The 18298-nt window shown below is 36.4% G+C and overlaps 1 protein-coding gene across 4 annotated transcripts in view; it reads right to left on the bottom strand.

The window, feature by feature from the left end:
- DMD (dystrophin) overlaps positions 1-18298 on the bottom strand; it is a 2284432-nt gene that overhangs the window by 1440879 nt on the left and 825255 nt on the right. For all 4 annotated transcript variants that reach the window (XM_063634262.1, XM_063634265.1, XM_063634264.1 and 1 more), the window contains exon 18: positions 1067-1190. In XM_063634262.1, the coding sequence (XP_063490332.1) occupies positions 1067-1190 (124 nt within the window). The remainder of the gene's footprint in view (positions 1-1066; positions 1191-18298) is intronic.

Raw genomic sequence — 18298 nt, forward strand, 5'->3', positions numbered from 1 at the left:
TAAGAAGTGGTGGCAAAATTGTCTTCCCTTTTTCAAGCAGCCTAAAAAATAGGTTTTTTTTTTCCAGAATATATATATATATATATATATATATATATATATATATATATAGTTCTTCTCCAAAAGTTCCAACCCCAACAGCAAACATTAGCTCATAACAGAGGTAATGTCATATTTCTAAAAATACAATAGATTTTGAAGTTCATGATTTGAATCCTGGAGAGAAAAAGCAGAGCGAATATACACATTTAGATGTGACCTTCCCATGGATAAAATTACTTTTCATTCATAATCACTGTTTCTTTAGCTTACCCATTGTATTTACTCTGCCTGTTAGAAATTCTTTTACAAACTGTTGCCAATCATATACAAAGATGCATGTTTTATAATTGTTGAAGTTGAAAAATTAAAGCTTTGACAATTTCCCTAAAGATGAAACAGCTTATATTAAATTAATAAAACTTTCTATTTGTGAAGGTCAAAATTATACCATCTCAGAAGGGAATAAAAACAACAAAGCGTCTGTTACCACATGTAAATACTGAGAAAGGCTGGACATCTTTTCGATAAGCTAATACACAAATATCTGGGAAATTTAAATATCTTATATGACAGGGATTGATGACTATAAAGAATAACTTTTTGATAACAGTGAGAATATAAACATGGTCCTAAGTATGATATCTATTATTCCATTCTATTTCACTCTATTCTACTCTACACAATTGTGCAAGCTCGTTAAGGCCTAGCCTTGAGGTAACTGAACAATACATGAAAGAAATCAACATGAATTCATGTTATAAAATTGTTAATTTACAGTTAAATAATGTGTAAGTTAAGGCAAGTTTATGGAAGGCATCCCTAGTCAGTCACAGAAGAATCCAGAAAGATTTTTCTAGGCTAAACTTTGATTTTGCTTGCTATCTAAAATATATTTTAAAGATATATTAAACAGCATTTTATCATATTGCATTAATCTATCAACTAATAGAATCACGATAACAAAGCATGGAGTTTACAAGCAGCACAAAATGAGTACACACATAAAAATTAATGCATAACCTACATTGACTTTTTCTTTTAAGTCTGAGAAGTTGCCTTCCTTCCGATAGATTGCAAATTCAGGACTCTGCAATACGGCTTCTGAGCGAGTAATCCAACTGTGAAGTTCAGTTATATCAACATCCAACCTAAGACAGCAAAAAATAAAAGTCATTATTTCTTGATTAGCTCTTTCTTCTATATAAAAAAGCAATTTATCCACATATATCATTCTTTTCTCAATCTGAGACTCCTGCCTGACGCCTCTATTAGTATTAATAGCAACACTATTTTCCCCGTTAGGTAGACTCAAATTTGAAGTCAGCTTTGATCTAGAGTCTTATGATCACGGAGGTCATTTTATTCACCTCAATGTAAAAATCACTTCTACAATATCTCCTGTAAGCTATTACCCAGCCTCTGCTTGAATGTTTCCACTATTTGAAAAAGTACTATTTCCCAAGATAACCTTTTATTTTTGGAAAGTATTTATGAGAAAAAAAAAATTCCTGTTGGTGGTCACCATTGAACCACATGCTTTTCTGTAGTCTCCAATCATATTGCCTCTGGGTCTGGCCACGTGACTTTCTATCACAAAAGGGACAATACGAAGAGTATTGAAAGTAAGGTTTTGATAAGTGTTTGCATATCAGAGCTTGACTTTTCAAAGCACACATTCTGAGAAGGCAACAATTATATAAGAAGTACAATGACCTTGAGGTGATCATGTTTTAGGTAAACTTGATCTATCCATGTAAAGAGGCCACATGAAGAAACATGGGGCACCAGGAATGCAAATAAAGCCCTCGGTGACCCATCTCAATGCCAGCTGAAGACAGACAAATGAGTGCTCCAGTTAATGCCACACAGAGAAAAGACATGTCCACAGGGCACTGCCTACGTTTAAGAATTAGGAGAAATAATAAATAAGTGCTGTTTTAAGCCACTATATTTGGTGTGAGTTGTTATGCTGCCATAAATATCAGATCACCTATCCTGTTATTTTCAAACTTTTTTTTTTGGAAGAGATCTTTGGAGCCACCAGGGATAAACTATTCATTCTAATCAGGTGATTTAGGTATAGAAGAGCCAAAATAGGGAATCAACCCAAGTGTCTAATGGAATAGTATTAAGCCTTTAAGAATATGAACATCCTTTCATTTGCAACAACATGTATGAACCTGGAGGAAATTAGGTTAAGTGAAATAAGCCAGGTGTAGAAAGACAAATACCACATGATCTCACTTACATGTGGACTCTAAAAAAAAAAAAATCAAACTCAAAGAAACAGAAGACCATGTTCATTTCCAGGAGCTGGTGGGGGTGGAGAGTAGTTGGAAAGATATTGGCAAAGGGATACAAAATTTTAAATATTTGAAATCCGCTCTTTAAATTCGTCAGCAGATACCTGATCACCAGCCTACCCTATGCTTAGTTACTTCAGCAGATATTCTATGGTTTGTTGGTATCTTAGTTTCCTTAAATTTGGTACTTAAAGGGAACATATCAGCAGTGTGTAGGATAAACAGGGAAGAATAGATAATTACCTTTTTTGGTTTATAATACTTTCATTGATATAGCCCATGATTTCCATAAATACTTTTACTTCAATATTAGACTTTCAACTCACATAGCAATTCAATTGAGTTAAAACTTCTAGGATTTTTTTCACATAAACCATCATTAAACAAGTTATATCACAACCTAATTACAATCACAAACTTATGACCTGATCTATTGAACTCCAATTTCGGGACTTCAAATCATATAAACCTGTTAGAATTTCTCACATTAGTTGCAGGCTATTGTTTTAAACAGATACAGAACTTAATGGAACACAAAGCCCTTACAAAAACATACTCACATTTTATATTTTTACAAAATTCTTTGGTTAGGTATCACCAATTCCAACTGCCCATAGGATGAGATGGAGCTTCACAGAAATTAAATTAATTGACCTCAACACAATGGGTCAGAAACTTGATGGTTCATAGCATATAGATTGAGTTGTTATTTATCAAGGCTATCCAAATTGAAATTAAGAGACTAGGGATCTTGATTCCTCTAAATCCCATGTCATTGAATGTCAGTAAGTTATCTGTGTATGCATTATAAATGTTTATGGATTTTTATTGTGTCATATATGATTTTTCTCTTTCCTATATTTTTTATCCACAAGTTTATCAGGTTCCTATTTCTTCATTCATAATGTTGATTAAAATATACAGTACAATTATATGCTGTAAAAATCTTTCTCTCACACTCTCTTCAGCGATGTTAACTCCTTACTCTCGTACCAGTGAATTATATTTCAATCATCTTTTATGCATATTTATCATCATAATACCTTAAAACATTTTTTATTTTTGCTTTGGCCCAACATAAAATTTCCTGTGTCTCTCAACCTGGAAGCATCTATTTGCCAATATATTGGACAGAGAAGGAGTGCTGGAATGTTAATACTTCAGGGGTGTCCCTTAACCTGTGAGAGCTTGGAATTGGTGGATCAATTTCCCAGCTCCCTTGCCCCTCAGTTGGACAATCCTGAAGTATGACACACACAGTGTCTAAAAAGGGCTCCCTGCGTGATTAAGCCCCAGTTCCTTCCAGCAATAACCTGATCCCTATATTTGTGCCATCCTTTATTGGCTGCTTTATTTGTCTTATCTCACTTCAATACTTTGATTCCTGGGATCACTTTCCAAATAAACTGATTGCAACTAAATCCTTCTCTTCAGATCTACTCTTGGGGCAACCCAAACTAAGGCAATAATCAACAGCCTCAAATGAACCTAGCATCCTGCCATACTTTTTTTTTTTTTTTCCAACTTGGGCTCTGAGTCTCTACAGGAACTATTAAAACCTTTTATCAAAGCTCTGGCCCATCCTCTTTCTGCAGCTCTCTCAGATGATCTTGTTCCCTACCTTACAGAAACAAGTTCAATTATCAGAGTAGAACTTCTTTCACTTCCTATTTCCAAACACCATCAGACTTGCATGTGTAGCCACCGTTCTCATTCCCTTCTTTTAATTAAAGTCATTCCCACTACCTACATTTGAAACTTTATTCTCTTACTTTTGCTAAAGCATCTGAGTCCATCCAATTTCTAGTATTTGCTTATTTATTTTGAGACGGAGTCTCACTCTGTCACCAGGCTGGAGTGCAGTGGTGCAATCTGGCCTCACTGCAACCTTCGTCTCCCAGGTTCAAGGGATTCCCCTGCCTCAGCCTCCCAAGTAGCTGGGACTGCAGTTAACACTGTTGACCATACTATCCTTTTGAAATTTTTCTTGCTTTGGCTTCATGATGTCACTCTATTCTAATTTGCCTTCTATTTCTATGACCATTGGTAATTTTTTCTTTGCAGGTCCATCCTCCTCCACCCTATCATTATGTACTAGATTTCAAGACCTAGTTCATTATCAATCATCTTCTACTCTACTATCTCTCACCAGAAATTGTATCAGTGATCAGGCCTTGATTTGCAATCTATTTATCAATGATTCTGATATGTGTATCTCTAATTCAGGCACCTGTTCTGAATTCCACAGCTGTATAACCATCTGCCTATTGGATGTCTCCACTTGCATGCTGCAAAATCTCCTTAAACATTATATGCCAAAGTTTAATGTTTGATCTTCTCCCTCAAACTAGTACTCTATCAGTATTCCCCAGATTAGTAATTAGCATCACCATCCCTCATATTTGTTATCTTCATCTCTGCTATGGACTGAATTTTGTGCCCCACAAAAGTTAGTATGTTGAAGCCTAATTCCCAATGTGATGGCATTAAAAGATGGGGCATTTGGGAGGTGATTAGGTCAAGAGGGTAGAGCCCTCATGAAATGAGTACCCTTAAAATGATCTGAAGAGGTCAGCCTTCTTTTCCACCATGTGAGGGCACAGTGAGAGGGCACCAAGTATGAACCAGGAAGCCTGCCCTTAAAAGACACTAAATCTGCTGGTTCCTTGATATTAAACTTCCCAAACTCCAGAACTGGAAGAAATAAATTTCTGTGGTTTATAAGCTATCCAGATTATGGTATTTTGTTACAGCAAACCAGCTAAAACCCCCTCCCTTCCTTCCCATGTTTAAAGTACTGCAAAGTCTAATCTGTCACACATACATTCTCTGCCTCCTGAATATGTGTGCTTCTTCCTGTCTCCATAGCCAGAACCCAAATTTGTGTTGCCATTAAATGTGACCAAAAATATTGCAATAGCTTATCACTTGGCCTCTGGGCAGTATTTACGAAACCCTCTATTTTATGTACTACTGGAAAAATTGTCATTTCTATCTTTTTAATGGATGCATAATAGATGTACTTAGTTTGGGGGTACATGTGATAATTTAACATATCCGTATAATTTGTAAAGATCGCATCAGTGTACTTGGGATATCCATCATCTTAAATATTTGTCTATGCTAGATACATTCAAATTATTCTCTTCTAGCTACTTTGAAATATACGGTAGTAAAAACATATCTGATTATGTTACCTTCATTCGTAAAACCACTCAAAGACTTTCTCATTTTTCTTAGAATAAAGAAAATTTCAATATGATCCTTTATAATCTGGCCTTCATAGACCTCTTAACTGTATATTCTACTTTGTCTTTTATTCAAGTACTTGTAGAAACAAATTTCCCTTCATATTAAAGTAATTCAGACCTATTCTTTATTCTTGTTCCTCCTCCAATGGAATAAAATCCTTCACTGACTCTTACATAAATATTTTGAAAACTTGGTTGTTAGTATAATGCATTTGGGCCACTTTGGTGAAATGTATTTGTCCGACTCAATCATACATCAAATACCCCCGACTCATAAATGTGAGATGGGAATATCCACCAGTCACTTTCAAGTTCACGCTTTAAACTTAATCTCTCTAGTCTCACCCTCTTTTGATTTAGACTATCTCTAGGAAAGATTGCTCACTTCCACTCAGAGGTCCCTGAAACTCAAACGTGCCTCATCGCAGCTGAAAGAAATCTGCTAAAGCCTTTGTTGGAGAAAGATTTCTACTAGGCATAGAATTGACATTGCTCTTGTTTGCACACTGTAGGGGCTCAGAAAACGATACCCCAAAATGTGGCACTTTGGCATGCTGAAACTTTGAACTAAAGAACACTGGAAGGCCTCAGAAGCAGCCTGAAAACTAAGGCCTCTCTGACCTTCTCCTCCCCTCCTGTCTTTAACTCCACATTCTTCCCTGACGTGAGTCATAGTAACTAGAATTCTTCTTCTTCAAGGTAGGTCATAGAAACCAAAAACCTTCTCCTCCAAAGCCAATCATAAAAACCAGAATTATAACTCTGTATTTTCCCCACCTTTTCTCTATTAGCTGGCCATAAAAAATTCTCTGACATACCTTTGTTTGATAGTATGTCATAAGACCCTCATTCAAGTGGGGTCCTACCCCATGTCTAGGAGGAAGGAATTCTACACAGACAGGCCTGGCTGGTTTTCCCTAGTCTATTACTATTAGATCATTCCCTTTTTGTCCAATCACATTCCTACATGGCTATGTACCCTTTATCAAATCTAAGCGTAAAAATAGTTTTCATTTGGGTCATTGGGTCTTCATTTTTGAAGGCTCCCATGTCACCTAAAACTTTTATTAGATAAATATCTCATGCTTTTCTCTTGTTAACCTATCTTTTGTTATAGGAATGTCTGCTATGACCTGTATAAGGAGGAAGGAAAGGGATCATAGCCTTTCTTCTCCTATAACATGTTGATGTAACTGTTATACCGACACCTCCAATTCACTGCAGAAAAAAGAAACAAAGTGGTTTGTTTGTTTTTAGTTTGAAAGTAAATAATTTTCATTCCAAAAGAAATCTTATAACACTTTTAGAGGTGTATTTTCCCGAAAAAGGCAAAATTGTATGTTTCCTTTTAAAACGGTCACGTCTCCCTTTTTTCCCCTTCATAAAGTATATACTAAGTGCTTACTATGTGCCAGACATGCTATTAACTCCATAAAGAACAGAGATGAGAATGCATTAGTCCACATTATCAAGTAATTTGGTTTAGTGAAGCATTTGTTTGACAAGATAAAAATGGTTTAGACACAGAACTGGGGCTCAGCTCACACTGGTCTTTTTAAGAGGATAATAAAAAAACACCTTCTCTGTACATTAGGATTAAATCAGCTTCTAGCCTAGAGGCTCTGCCAAGTATATTGGTTATCTCCATACAATGAAGGCTTTGTGGAGTCAGCACCATGGTAACTGTCTGTTTGCTTCTCTGTCTGTGAAGATTTTAAGGGAGGCCTGGACACCAGTTGGCACGTAGTTCTGATCATTCAAATCAATTCAAACAACAGGATGTGAAATTCTACAGAAAGGTCTTTCCTCATTCAATTTTTTGTCTGACTTTATAAATTTGGAAAGGGGTTGCATACAGTGCGTGAACTTCCCTTTTATACAAAGATCATACGGAGAGTGATTACACTCGTTTTTTGATTTACAGATTTTAAAAAAGGCAATTTCAAACTTTGCTAGGACAGTGGTGAGGAGAGTATTTTGACTAAGGAAAATAACCTATTCATAAGCACAGAGGTTAATATGTTACACTTCCTTTCTGAAATGGAACAAAGAAACATATTAATGAGTTTGGACTCTTCTCAACTGTTGGAGTTCTTCCCTTTCTTTTCTATCATTATTGTGATATCTTGATTTCATGGGAAATAGGTGGAAACTGAACCCAATTCTTAACGTGATTCAAGCTCTGAGCTATTCCTAACCTAATCTTAATATTTACATTTATTTTATGTTGCTTCCATTTGGACTTCTTCCTTCAAACATCTCTGATTTCCTTGCTAAAACTCCTTTGGTCCACACATAATGTGCAGTCAGCCTACACTCCAATATTTAACATGTACCACCATCTCTTAGGAGTTAACTGTCAGCTACTAGCATTGTTTTCTCTCCAGTATTCTGCCAGTGGATAGCCTCATCACTTTATGCCAGCAATGAGGATGGAAGGGTGAAGAGGAAGCAGAGGCAGGGTTTCAAAGGCCTCCCATGTACTCTCCCTGAGTGCCAGTGGCCGACATCCAACGCTTAGGTTCAGTGACATTTTAAATGCACAATGAACAGTCTCCTTCCTGGATCCTACTCAGACCCTGGCTTCCAAGAAGCAATTGCACGTTTATTTTATTCCTTATCAATTTAGCAACTATCGCTTCATCACTTTTTGTGGTTTGTCCAGTAGTTTTCATGTATTTCACTGCTACTAGATATTCCTCAGATATCTTTGCCGAGATGCATGGCAAATGAACAGACACCTCTGATTTAAATGTCTTCATGCTTACAAATTGGGTGCTCTCTACTCTTCCCAGTGCTTTGCAGATGGCATTTTCTATCATACTTTGGACTACGTGAGCCTGGGCATTTAATTACGAACGAAATATATCATTCAGATGTAACTCAGTTACCTTCTTTAAAACCCTCAAGGAAAACACTGAACACTTCTTTTCAATGCCATATTCAATGTTGGATTCTGTACATTTATTTTTGCTTCTTTATAAAATTACTCGTTTCTAATAATTCTTTTTTCTCACTTTAACAACTCACATAAAACCATTGTTAATGAACTTATGTATCATAAGTTGCTCATAATGGGCCCCTACACCTTTGGAATCAGTCCACTAATATATTCCTTAGTGTTTACTGTCCTCACATACTTAACTCTGCACTTAACGTACTTCCGTATGTTATCAAAGACTCTATCCCTTAAATGCGGTCTAACTTTACCTAGCTTAAAATCTCCTTTAGCTAATAAAAAAATAACTTCTCATTCTCTGTTCACAAAATGATTATTTCTGCAATTAGTGATGAATATTCTGTCCTCTATTCTTCAAGTATATCTTTTTTTTTTTTTTTTTTTTGAGACAGAGTCTCGCTCTGTTGCCCAGGCTGGAGTGCAGTGGCGCGATCTCGGCTCACTGCAAGCTCCGCCTCCCGGGTTCACGCCATTCTCCTGCTTCAGCCTCTCCCAGTAGCTGGGACTACAGGCGCCCGCCACCACGCCCAGCTAATTTTTTGTATTTTTAGTAGAGACGGGGTTTCACCGTGGTCCCGATCTCCTGACCTCGTGATCCGCCCATCTCGGCCTCCCAAAGTGCTGGGATTACAGGCATGAGCCACCACGCCCGGCCTCTTCAAGTATATCTTAAAACCTCAATTTGTTATTATTTATGATTAACAGTGAAGCGACAATTTTTTTCTCCTTTACAAATATACTCATCAGAAACCCCTGAAATTAAAACTTGTAAAGTCCCATCGTACAGGGCAAGTAAGTCTTCGATTTTTTTTTTTTCTTTGCAAAACTGTATTACTAAACCATGATAGTTTTTCAAAAAGACCTTCCATTTTTTGGAAGTTTCAAAATATCAAAAGCCTGGGGCATATATACCAAATATTCAGTGAGTGACAATTTTTCTCAGTATTATATTGTACAAATAGACTCAACCTCATCCAGTTGAATTTCCCATAAAAACGATGTAAATTAGTTAATTACATCCCCTATGGTAAATACTAGGAGATACCTGTGTATATAAATGTTTAAAATAAATTTAAAGGCATAAACACATAAAAACATCTCAAAGAACTAGAGAAATGTTTGCCATTTAAGAAGTTGTCAATTTTGAATTGTCAATAGTAAAACGTTACATGGGATTAGTGCTATATAACTGAGCTAATTATGTCAGAAGAGCCTCCTGATGGGCAGTGAGTTCTGTTAATTTTCTTTACGGTGACTGCCACATAACCTATTAAACTAAGATGACACATTTACATAAATTTTAATTCAGTCACTTTCAATATGCCAGTTGGAACTCATCATTCCCAAATGTGTAAACTTTGAAAGTGGAAGTCCTCCAAGCTCCCAGACTTAACTAATTTGGTTAGAGAACTAGGTTTATGAATGGTCATTTCACATATTTAAACATCTGAGCATGTAGAATTTCATAAAAACTTATGAGCCTCATCCTTAGAAACCTGAAAGTAAAATGCTGATGCCTGTGAAATATGTTAACCATTGCAGGGTCCCAGGGCACTAGGCCTAGACCGCATAATTTATCAAACCAATTCTTAATGAACATTTTAATTAGCTAGGAAGCAAGTTTTAATATTAATAGGAACAAAACTATAATTTTTTTTGTTGGTATTAAGGAAGAAATAATTTTGGAGGTAAGATTTTCCAACTTTGCCGTATTTTTAAAAATCACCTTTCTTTCTTCTTCAGAGTTTTGAAAGTGAGAAGATATTTTAATTCCATATTACCATACACAGGCACTCTCCTGACCCTAAATCCCCAACCATTTGACGATGAACTACTATTCACCTTCCAAGGCTCAGTTAAAGATACACATCATCTCTGAAGGTTGTCTTGATCAACCTCTCTCTACTCTTCCCCATTCAACTTTCCTTCTGGGAAAACTAGTCCCTCTCTGCTTGTTTCCACATGGCATTTGCTTTTAAAAAAAATCGAGTAATAGAATACAAATTAAATTTGCATCAAATAGGTCTTATAAAAACATCAAATGAAATTCAGTATAAATCCTATTAGTTCTAAAAATATTTTTAGGACTTTGAGATGCATTGATCACATGGTAATTATTATATTTTTGTAATTAAAGAATATTATTAAAGGGAAAATCCTATTTAACCAAAAGAAAACAAGCTAATATTTAGACAGATAGCTCCCTCTCCAAATCAAGATAGTTCGTATACACACACACACAACACGTACACATTTGTATAGTGTAAGTGTGTCTCCCTCTGTGGAAGGGGGGAAGATAATAGGGCCACATGACTGTCTTGTATTTTGTAATATGTGTGATACCTGTGTGTTTGTGTGTGTATGTTTAAGTGTGCTTTAAATGTAAAGTAAACGTGCATTTAAAAATATACTGAGCTGAGGGCCAGGCGTGGCGGCTCATGCCTGTAATTCCAGCACGTTGAGAGTCCGAGGCAGGCGGTTCACTAGAGGTCAGGAGTTCAAGACCAACCTGGCCACCATGACGAAACCCCGTCTCTACTAAAAATATGAAAATTAGACAGCGGTGGTGGTGGGCACCTGTAATCCCAGCTACTCGGGAGGCTGAGGTAGGAGAATTGCTTGAACCAGGAAGGCAGAAGTTGCAGTGAGCCAAGATTGTGCCACTGCATTCCACCCTGGGCAACAGAACGAGACTCAGTCTCAAAAAAGAAAACAAAATTACATATATATATACATATATTATATATATAGTGTGTGCATGTGTGTGTATATATACATGCATATATGTACGTATATATACATGCATATATGTACGTATATATACATGCATATATGTACGTATATATATATACATGCATATATGTACGTATATATATACATGCATATATGTACGTATATATATACATGCATATATGTACGTATATATATACATGCATATATATACACACACATACACACACTGAACTGAAAATCACGCACCACAGGTTTGAACCCCTAATTTTTATCTTTTTGGTATTTTCTTGGGTAAATTAATTTCTTGCTTTCAATTGTAAAAATTTAAAAGCTGTTATCAAACTGGTCTTGAAGTACAAACATACTGTAAAGGGAAAATAAAAGTCTAACTCCCCCTCCAAAGGGACTTCCTCCTCAGCCAGGCTCTTAACATTTAACCTGAAAGACTGCTTGAGGCCACGAAGGGAAGTGGGGGTCAGCCATTCCTCATTATACCTCTCTGGCATTGACATCAACACAGACTTTAAGTCTGGTAAGAAGCATTCTACAGCCTCTTCTCTCTGCAGCCTGCTAGCTAAAAGCTTCATCTGCATGATAAAACTTTGGTCTCCACAATGTCTTATCTCAACCCAAACATTCCTTTCTATTGATCCCAGGTCTTTAGACAAACTCAACCAATTGTCAACCAGAAAATGTTTAAATTTACCTAGAGCCTGGAAGCCCCCAACCCCACCCAGTTGTCCTGCCTTTCTGGACCAAACCAATGTATTTCTTTTTATTTTTTAATTTTATTTTTTTTGAGACAGAGTCTCGCTCTGTCGCCCAGGCTGGAGTGCAGTGACAGGATCTCAGCTCACTGCAACCTCCGCCTCCCAGGTTCACACCATTCTCCTGGCTCAGCCTCCCGAGTATCTGGGACTACAGGGGCCCGCACCACGCCCGGCTAATTTTTTTTTTTTTTCTATTTTTTCATAGAGATGGGGTTTCACTGTTTTACCAGGATGGTCTCGATCTCCTGACCTCGTGACCCGCCCGCCTCAGCCTCCCAAAGTACTGGAATTACAGGCGTGAGCCACAGCGCCCCGTCAAACGAATGTATTTCTTAAATGTACTTGATTGATGTCTCATGCCTCCCTAAAATGTGTAAAACCAAGCTGCACCCCAACCACCTTGGGCACATGTCGTCAGGACTTCCTGAGGCTGTGACACGGGCGCGCGAATTCCACCTTGGCAAAAATCAACTTTTTTTTTTTTTTTTTTTTTTTTTTTTTTTTTTTTTTTTTTTTTTTTTTTTTTTTGAGACAAAGTCTCACTCTATCACCGAGGCTGGAGTGCAGTGGCACAATCTCACCGCAACCCTCGCCTCCTGGGTTCAAGCAATTCTCGTGCCTCAGCCTCCCGAGTACCTAGGATTAGGCAAAATCAACTTTCTAAATTAACTGAGACCTGTCTCAGATTTTCTGGTCTACAATACAAATGCTTTAAAAAAATTACTTGTAAATATGTTTACTTACCTCTCTAACTAAAAAGGTTTTGACCCAAGATACAAAAACTGAGATCCACTTTGCTTATGTTGCGGCTTTCATATTCCAATTACATTAGTCTATTCATCTAGCAATCAAATTAAATAAAATCTAAACATGTTATAATTCCCAGTTATAATAAAAAGCCTATAAACACTTCAGTGGTTTACACAGCACCTGGAACAATGTGACAGATGACAAAGGACTCTGTCTTCTGTTAGTAGAAACTGCTATATTCACATTCCTATCAAAAACCTATTTTTCCTTATATTTGCATGGTCTCAAATGTATTTCTAGTTTTATATGTGTAATTTTAAGCACATCACTCATAAAATAATATGTTTCAGTACAGTAAAATTTAATGATTTCAGATTGCACTGAAATGCATCTTTAAAAGATACTAAAAAATCAATTTCTGTGGCGTTTACCTTGTCCTAAAATATGCCTATTTAACATGGCCCTCAAAAGCTGAATTCTAGTCCAAACACAAAATATTGTCCTTAAAATTGTACATCTTCTTTACTATCAATTATGGCATACCAAATTATATACTTAATATGTTTAAAAATTCTGCTTCTTAAAATACATGCCCTTGCATACAAATTCAACGATTTAAAATTTTAAGCTATTAATGCCAAAAGATATCTGAGTTATTTGGTATTGACATTCATCTTGGCACCCATAGAATCGTTGATAGCAGTGAAGAGAATAAAACTGCTGTAAAATATTGCTTCTCTGCACAAAGTAAAACTTACCTAAAATATTTTGATATCTGGTAGGTAGGAATGATGTTAAAATAATCTTCCTACCTTAATTTGGTATTAAATCTTAATCATTTCAAAATTCATTGGTAATATTTATTTCTAAAGTGTGACATGGTTTAACAGATGTGACATTTATAAGTTTTGTTTATGTATCTTTGAGAGAAACAACCTTAAAAATTAAAAGGTAAGAAACCCCCACAAATTCTAAAATGTCAGATACTGCTACATTAGAGGAATTAGTTATAAAACCAGGGAGTGTGAAAACACGTGGGCAAAAACTGCATGACCCAGAGGGTGGGAAATAAAGTGCTGCTAAGCCACAGATGCCTAAAGCCTATTTTTCATTTTCAATAAATTGAAAGTCCCTTTGAAAGACACTTCTGTGCAAGAAAATCACCTTAACACAGGTTAATAGAAATATTCTCTTAAATGATAGATGAAATCTTGTGAGAGTAATAAATCTCTGATCATACAATATAATATACTCAAGCTGAAAATCCTGAGTCATATATTTTAAAATCAAATGTAAAGTTTATTTAAAATGATGAAACCCAAAAGCTGCCCAGGTCCTTGTGAGAAATAAATGTGGGTCACTAGGGGGCGCACATTCCCTTTCAGAGCTTGTCTTCAATTTGGCTTCTCTCGTTTTCTTATCTACATAATGATAATATGGTGACAAATGGAATTTTCATGGAAGTTTTACTTACACAGAAATATAAAATGTCCAAAGATATAGACAAAATGGTGTACAAATAATATGTTAGTAAGACACTCTCAGATGCACTGTTAAAATGCCTTCAGCCATTTTGAGGCACACACAAAAGTACCTTGAAGCCATAATACATAGAATCCCTTGAGAAACTATGTCCACAGTTTGGAGAGTCATACTTAGTTCAAATAATTTGGTAAAATTTTCTGGATTATGTACCAGGTAGTTTTCTTTCCCAAGTTCATTGATTTTAACTAATTTTTGAATGTTTAATTAAATACGTGGACACTCGTGCTCTATAAACCTGCTTAAAATTATACTCCTATATCACCTAAAGTTTTTTAAAATGCCAAACTTCCATTCAAATTTAAAGTACAGAAAAGAGACATATATCATTTTAAGCATCTGAATCAGGTCACAGGCTTTCAAAAAGAAAACTTAATCTCTCAAGAAACCTTGTACGTTATCTCTAATAGCTTTCATTTTTCTAGATTGATAATGAATAGAAAAGCTGAAGATCTTCATTTAGTTTCAATACACAGTGAAGCACTGAGTCAAGACTCAAAAACAGGTCTGTCTGAACCCAAAGTTTTCTACCGCACTACATTTTTCTTTGGTTCCAAATGAAAGAGAAACCCATCTTAAAAAAAAAAATAAGGGTAAGTCAATATAGAATGACTGTTCATTGCTACACAGTACAGTAATTTAGTGGTTTTGACTACACTATCTTGGATTATATGAGAATTTGGAGTCTCTAATATCGGGATATTAAATCTGAAAATTTTCATTAAACTATGATCCTTAGTTCTACACTTTGTACCCTAAGGCAATATAAAATAATTGATTTCCCAATTTATTATTACCTTGGAATTTCTCTTAATTTCCTAAATCCTCAACTTTCTAATCTGATGATATATTTTCTCACATCAGAGAATATATTAAGAATAGATTTAAAAAGTTACTACTTATTATATAATGTGGTTAAGACCATGGTGAGCTCCAAAAGTCTTGCACTTGGAAAAAAAAAAGTTCAATTATATGGAAATTCCACTTATTTTTGATGCTGAAAAAGACATCTAAATTTTAAAGAAATCTTTTCAGTGAAAAAGGTCTCTGTATTTGAAGATAATCAAGTGTTCCCACGGGACACTAGAGTCAATGATACTCCGGAATGTAGAACAGACATAATCTAGAATAAGTGCCGTGTCCATAAACTTTGGCAAATTCTTAAGGAGTCCCAGTCAAGCATTTTAATTCAGCTAAATAATTTGATGAAATCGCCTTTAACTGATTAAAAGATAGCAAGGCGAGGAGTTTCCGAAGGCAGCACCACGAGCTAGGCTGTCTGGGTTCAAATCCTAGCTGTGATGCTTCCTGTAAACTATGTGACCATGAGCAAGTCACATGAAATTTCTATGGCACATTGTTATCATTGGCAAAGAGTGGCTATAATAAAACTTAATTCGTAATGCTGTTTTAAGTGTGAAATACATTAATATGTAGCAAATATTTGATAGAAGCCATATATATGTTAGCTATTGTTGTTATTATCTTCCATGATTCTTTTTTAACTGGCTTTAAGCCCTATGTCATTTCTCACTTTCTCACGTGTGAGAGTAGTCATATTTGTTTTAGTGTCTTGTTAATGACTGATAAAGTAAAAGCCACAATTGGAATAACAAGAATAAAAACTGAAAACACAGCTATAACAAAGACAATGAAACATATAAACAAAAATCAACAGCAAAATAGTCTAATTTTACCCATTAGTGCAGGAATTCCCCAAGTATATTCTATGGGACAAATATGGTCTGCCATCTAATTTGCTAAATAAAATTTTACTGGAACTCAGTCCGCCTCATTCGTTTATACATTGTTTATGGCTGCTTTCTAGCTACAGCAGCAGAGTTGAGTAGTTTTAAAATAAATTTTGTGATTCACAAAGCCTAAAATATTTACTGTCTGGCCCTTTAGAGAAAACTTTTCTGACCCCCTTCCCAGTCTATGAAACAGGGTAAGATGGCCTCTCTCTCCCAACTCTCAAGTGAGATAAAAATGATATGGTTCACAGTGGCCATATCATATTTGTCTCTCTCAAAAATATGCAATGGCTCCCCATGACCAGAAGGTTAAAGTCTACATTCATTAACGTTTTATTGAATACCTTTAGTTATTATGAACCCAACCTACCTTTTCCACCTCATTCCTTACTTCTAAACTTCCTTTACTTCACACTTCTGCTGGAGGCAAGCAAGAATACTTAATCCCATGTAAGCTTTGTTAGTATAGAGGCTTTCCCCTGCATTGAATTGTCACTTTCCTCCTCTTGAGCCCAATGCCTCCCTACTCTTTAATTGTCCAGTCAGATGCTAATTTTCCCATGAGTCTTCCATGCCTAACTCTCAGGCAGGAAGTGAACTTTTCTTCCTTACAACTTTTCTAACATTTTAGTACTACTTCATGACAGTTTATGCTGGGTGCAAGCTTCCTGACGGAAAGCTTAGGTTTACAGTTAAAGTAACTGGAGCGTTTTTACAAACCATAGCAATCCATTACGTATTAGTTGAGTGAACAGGAATATTAGCATGAAAACTAAAGTTGCTGTCTCTTCTTTCTTGAAATGATGTGGACTCATAGTGACTACAGAAGTGTTCAAAGAAACCCACCATGCATTGGATGATGACTTGGACCCTGTGGGAGGCAATTTAAACACTCTCAGTGTGAAAGGTCCTTGAGTTTAAGAGAATTCAACATGCTTGTGGGTCTTTCAAGTTTAAATAACTTCCAACCCGGGTTCAGAAAGGATCTAGTGCAATGTGCAAAGCCATTTCAATCTGACGTGTACTTAATGCCCCACTGCCAGCATCATGACCTGTTTCAATCCGTCTACTGTTAGTAAGCATCACTATAAACTTTAGTCAAAACAGAAGTAATACTCATTGCTTAACAAAGCCAGTTTTTAGTCAGCTTGTGCTGCCATAACAAAATACCATAAACTGGGTGGCTTAACCAACAGCCACTAATTTCTCGCAGTTCTATAGGCTAGAATTCCAAAATTAAGGTACCAGCAGGGTCAGTTCCTGGTGACAGCCTTCTTCCTGGCTTGTAGACAGCCTCTGGTTTAGTTTGGATATTCGTCCCTTCCCAAATCGTATGCTGAATTGTAAACTCCAGTGCTGGAGATGGGGCCTGGTGGGAGGTGTGTGGATCATGTGAGCGGATCCCTCATTGCTTAGTGCTGTCTTTGCGATAGTGAGTTCTCCCGAGATCTGGTCATTTACAAATGTGCACCACCTCCCCCTGCACTGTCTCACTCTCCTTGTCCCATTCTTCCATTTGATGTGCCTGTTCCCCCCATCGGGTTCTATCATCATTGGAAGCTTCCTGAGGCCTCCCCAGAAGCAGATGCCACCATGCTTCCTGTACAGCTTGCAGAACTGTGAGCCAATTAAATCAGTTTTCTTCTAAGTTACTCAGTCGCAGGTATTTCTTTATAGCAGTGCAAGAACAGCCTAATACAACCTCCTTCTTGCTGTGTCCTCCCAAGGCAGGGAGAAAGAGCCAGCAAGCATTTTGTTGTGTCTTCTTATAAGCATCCTAATCTCCTGAAGAGGGCCCTATCTTCATGACCTCATCTAAATCAAATTATCTTCCAAAGTCTCCATTTCCAAATTCCATCGCATTGGAGATTAGGGCTTCAACATAAGAATTTAGGGAGGACACAATTCAGGCCATCCCAGCCTGGCATCATTTTTATATCTCTGTGGTAGCATAATATGTGTTCATTTGTAAAGAGACAGGTTTCTGACCAGGGAAGACTTTACTAAGAATATTCTCAGAAGATGTCAGAATAAGAAGAATATTTTCTATTATTGCATAAATGTGGTAATGAGAAGATACCATTGCTGAATAATTGGAAACTCAACTTTCTCCTGGGGAAAGTAGACATTCTTTTTAAATGTAAACATTCTTCAAGACAAACACATGTAATATAATTTCCACAGTACGAGGGCA

Source organism: Symphalangus syndactylus, chromosome X, assembly GCF_028878055.3.
Source record: "Symphalangus syndactylus isolate Jambi chromosome X, NHGRI_mSymSyn1-v2.1_pri, whole genome shotgun sequence".
Lineage (NCBI taxonomy): Eukaryota > Metazoa > Chordata > Mammalia > Primates > Hylobatidae > Symphalangus > Symphalangus syndactylus.